The 4193-nt window shown below is 57.6% G+C and overlaps 1 protein-coding gene across 1 annotated transcript in view; it reads left to right on the top strand.

Moving 5' to 3' along the window:
* LOC103764756 (rho guanine nucleotide exchange factor 11) overlaps positions 1-4193 on the top strand; it is a 31279-nt gene that overhangs the window by 9354 nt on the left and 17732 nt on the right. Inside the window, 6 exon segments of the mRNA XM_029958038.1 lie at positions 162-258; positions 1142-1171; positions 1447-1576; positions 2210-2389; positions 2804-2851; positions 3440-3627. Of these exon segments, the coding sequence (XP_029813898.1) occupies positions 162-258; positions 1142-1171; positions 1447-1576; positions 2210-2389; positions 2804-2851; positions 3440-3627 (673 nt within the window).

Here is a 4193-nt window from a genome sequence, read left to right as displayed (position 1 = left end):
CTCTCCAGAGATCCCCATCTCCCCCCACCCCTGTAGAACCCCAAACCCCGGCCCCATCCCTTCTCCAGTGGCTCATTCCCGCTCAGGGAATGCTGGGACCCCCCCGGGGCTCCTGTAGGGATGTTTCTCTCCGTGTTTCACCCTCCTGGGTGTCCCAACAGAGCAGCAGCTCCAAGAAGGACAAGGATGCCCTGGAAGACAAGAAGCGCAACCCCATCCTCAAGTACATCGGGAAGCCCAAAATCTCCTCCCAGAGCAGTGAGTGTCCTGGGCCCTTCCCGAGGTGCTGAGCCCGCTGCAGCTTCCTGGGAATGCCTTGGGAACCCCTCCTGGAATTCCATCCCCCTCCTTGGAAACCATCCCTTCACCCATCCGTGTTTCCACCTGGCTTTTGTGGGGGGAGTGGGAAGGGAGCTCTCATGGAATCATGGAATATCCTGAGTGGGAAGGGACACACGAGGATCCAGGTCCAGTCCTGGCCCTGACAATCCCACCCTGTCCCTGGCAGTGTTGTCCCACTCTCCTGGAGCTCTGGTAGAGTTGGAGCTGTGACCAATTCCCTGGGAAATCATGGAATTGGGGTTGGAAGGGACGTTAAAGCTCATCCAGTCCCATGGGCAGGGACACCTCCCACTAGAACAGGTTGTTCCAACCTGGCCTTGGACACTTCCAGGGACGGGGAATCCCTGGAAAACCAGGGCCTCCCCACCCACCCTCACAGGGAAGAATTTATCCCTGATATCCCACCCAAACCTCCCCCAATCCCCCTTGTCCTGTGACTCCTTGGGAAAAGTCCCTCTCCAAAACCCTGTTCCAGCCCCCGACCACCCTCTGGATGAAGAACCTTTTCCCAATACCCCACCCAGACCTCCCCTGGGTGAATGAATCCCAGTCTCCTGGATTCCTCCGACATTCCCCACCCCGCAGGCTCCGAGGTGTCCCCAAAGTGCTACAATCCAGGGGTGGCAACGTGGTGACAACTGAATGTGTGTGTCCCTGCTCTCCTCCCTCCCCTCCAGCTTGGAGTTCCCGTGTTTCCACCTCTCCCACTCCCCTCATTCCCTCCTTGGCTGCTGGAATTCGGGGTTGATTTGTCACCTCTGGCATCGATTTGACGCCTCATTTTTGTTCTTCCTTCCAGCATTTCATGTCCCTTTGTCCCCTGTCGAAGGTAAAAACGCCTCTTCTTTTGGTTTTGCCATTCACCTCATGTGCTTATAAGTTTGATTTCGTGCCCCACTTTCCCCCCCCTGCGCTCCCTTGAAAACATTCCCTGGATGTCGGGATGGGGCTCTGGGAAGCAGGGATGGCTTTTCCCACTCAGCATCCCAGGAATTCCAGCATCCCCAGGGGAGCTGGGAGGGCTTCCTGGACGTGCCCTGGGTGCTGTTCCCCCATCCTGAGCTCACTGTGTGTGGGGGGATTTTCCCTGCTTTTTTGTCCCAGCAGTCAAACCCGGGAATGTGAGGAATATTATCCAGCACTTTGAGAACAATCAGCATTACGAGAGCCAGGAGCCCGGCACCCAACGCCTCTCCACAGGGAGCTTCCCAGAGGATCTGCTGGAATCAGACAGGTGGGGCCAGCCTGGGATTTTGGGCATCCCATGGTGGGTTTCATGGAATCGTGGAATGGTTCAGGCTGGAAGGAATCTCAGTGATCATCCAGGGACACCTCCCACTAGACCAGGAGGCTCCGACTTGGCCCTGAGCACTCCCAGTTTTGGTGTGGGTTGGAATCTCCAATCCTCAAATTCCATGGAAGATCGGGGCCTTGGCCACTCCTCACAGGGGGAGGAGTTTATCCCTAATATCCCACCTAAAGCAGCACTTGGAATGCTGGAATGGTTTGGGTTGGGAGGGTCTTCAAGATGATCTCATTCCACCTGTGGAGCAGCTCTTGGTGCCGTTCTGGCAGCACGAAGAGGATCCAGCTTTTCATGGAATCCTGGGAATGGTTTGGGTGGGAAGGACCTTAAAAATCCAGTGCCACCCCCTGCCATGGCCTGGACACCTTCCCACTATCCCAGAATCCCCCCCTTGCCCTGCTGCCCACGCTGGGGGATCAGCCCAGCCCTTCTCCCTTCGCTCATCCCAAAAAAAACCCCTCTCGAGATTCCCGCCCGGCTCCTCCTGGGTGTCCCCTCCACGTCCTGCAGGGACATTCCCAGCAGGCTCAGCCTCCTCCCGGGCTTTGTTCCCTGCTCCAGCTCCCGTGCTGAGGTCAAGCTGGGCCGCTCCGAGAGCCTGAAGGGCCGGGAGGAGATGAAGAAATCCCGGAAAGCCGAGAACGTTCCCCGGTCCCGGAGCGACGTGGACATGGACGCGGCCGCCGAGGCCACCAGGCTGCACCAGTCGGCCTCATCCTCTGCATCCAGCCTGTCCACCAGGTGGGGAAATCCACCTCCAGGGCTCCCCTGGGAAGGGTTGGATCCAGGGATTGAGCTGGGAACGCCGGAGGGGGCGGGAAGATGAACCCTTTGGGGTCAGGGAATGTTTTGGGAAGCCCCTTCTCCTGGGAAAGCTTTGGGGAATCCTGGGGGTTAAAAGCCAAGCCCGGGCGTGCAGGGTGAGGTGGTTCCATCCCCTGCAGCTCCTGCAGAACCTCCTGGGTATTTTCCATGGGGAAAAAAAACCCAGGGAATTGGGCTTTCATTCCCATTCCTGCCCCAAATGTCTGGAGGGTCTTGAGGAGACACTGCCGGTGGAAGGGTGGGATTTTGGGACACAGAGGTGACTCTCCCATCCCAAAGGAGAAGGGTGGGATTTTGGGACACAAAGGTGACTCTCCCATCCCTCTCCAGGTCTCTGGAAAATCCCACCCCCCCCTTCACCCCAAAGATGGGCCGCAGGTGAGTGACACCCCCCCCCCTTGTCTCTCCCAAACCATCCAGGATTGCTCCAGGTTTTCCCTCAGAGCAGGAATGTCTCCATAGGAACCCACCAGGGCTGTGCCCTTATTTTGGGGGCTCCATCCCTTGCTCCCTTAGCTTTTCCTTGCCTTCCAGCCAGGCTGGAGAGACCACAGGGGGTTGGATTCCCTGGGAGGCAATTCCCACGAGTTTTCCATCCCCCTGGGTGGGGTGAGGGGGCTCCTTTTCCCTTGGGTTAAGCAGGACCTTTATAAACATCTGGGGGAAGTGGGTCCAGAGTCAGAGCCTCGTGTGCTCCTCGAAAGCTCCAAATTCCAGCCCAAACCAGCCCTGGCTGTGCTGGGATTGCTCCAATGGGAGAGACAGAGAATTCCCATGAGTTTTCCATCCTCCTGGGTGGGATGAGGGGGCTCCTTTTCCCTTGGGTTAAGCAGGACCTTTATAAACATCTCCTGAGGGTGGGCCATAGTCTTTTAGGTCCAGAGTCAGAGCCTCGTGTGCTCCTCGAAGGCTCCAAATTCCAACCAAACCCAGGATCCCTGGCTGTTTTCCCCCCCCTTTTCCCAGGAGCATCGAGTCCCCCAGCCTGGGCTTTGGGGTGGATTCCTTCCTGCCCCACCTGCTGGAGGACGAGCAGGGCCAGCTCTGGGACCTGGAGCCCGAGCTGGACCCCCAGAACTGGCAGCACACGGTGAGCAGGGAGCTGGTGGCCAACCTGCCCCCCCGGGAGGTGGAGAGACAGGAGGTGATCAATGGTATGGACCCCTCGTGTCCTGGGATGGGTTTGGGAGTGGTTTGGAAGCGGTTTTGGGTGGGTTTTGCCACTGGAAAAGCTCTTTTTTAGCTCCAGGAAGCACAAGGAGTTGTGTGAGGAATCCCTGGAGCTCTTGTCGTGGCACAGAATTCCTCATCCTTGCAGGGAACAGCTGGAATTCCAGCACTCCCCTCGTGTCCTGGGATGGGTTTGGGAGTGGTTTGGAAGCAGTTCTGGTGGATTTTGCCACTGGAAAAGCTTTTTTAACTCCGGGAAGCACAGGATTTGGGCTCCTGGAGCTCTTGCCATGGCACAATTCCTCGTCCTTGCAGGGAGCAGCTGGAATTCCAGCGTCCCCCTTGTGTCCTGGGATGATTTTGGGAGTGTTTTGGAAGTGGTTTTGGGTGGGTTTTGCCACTGGAAAAGCTTTTTTTTTGCTGCTGGTTCCTCCACCCCCGGGAAGCACAAGGAGTTGTGTGAGGAACCCCCACTCCTGGCACAACTCCAGGGGCCTGGAAGCAGGAGAGGAGGGTCCTGGAAGGGAGGATGGACACCCAGGTGCTCCTG

This window comes from Manacus vitellinus, unplaced genomic scaffold (genome assembly GCF_001715985.3).
Source record: "Manacus vitellinus isolate BGI_N305 unplaced genomic scaffold, ASM171598v3 scaffold_138_pilon, whole genome shotgun sequence".
Lineage (NCBI taxonomy): Eukaryota > Metazoa > Chordata > Aves > Passeriformes > Pipridae > Manacus > Manacus vitellinus.
The sequence above is the reverse complement of the archived record's forward strand: the minus strand, read 5'-3'. Positions and strand labels throughout refer to the sequence as shown.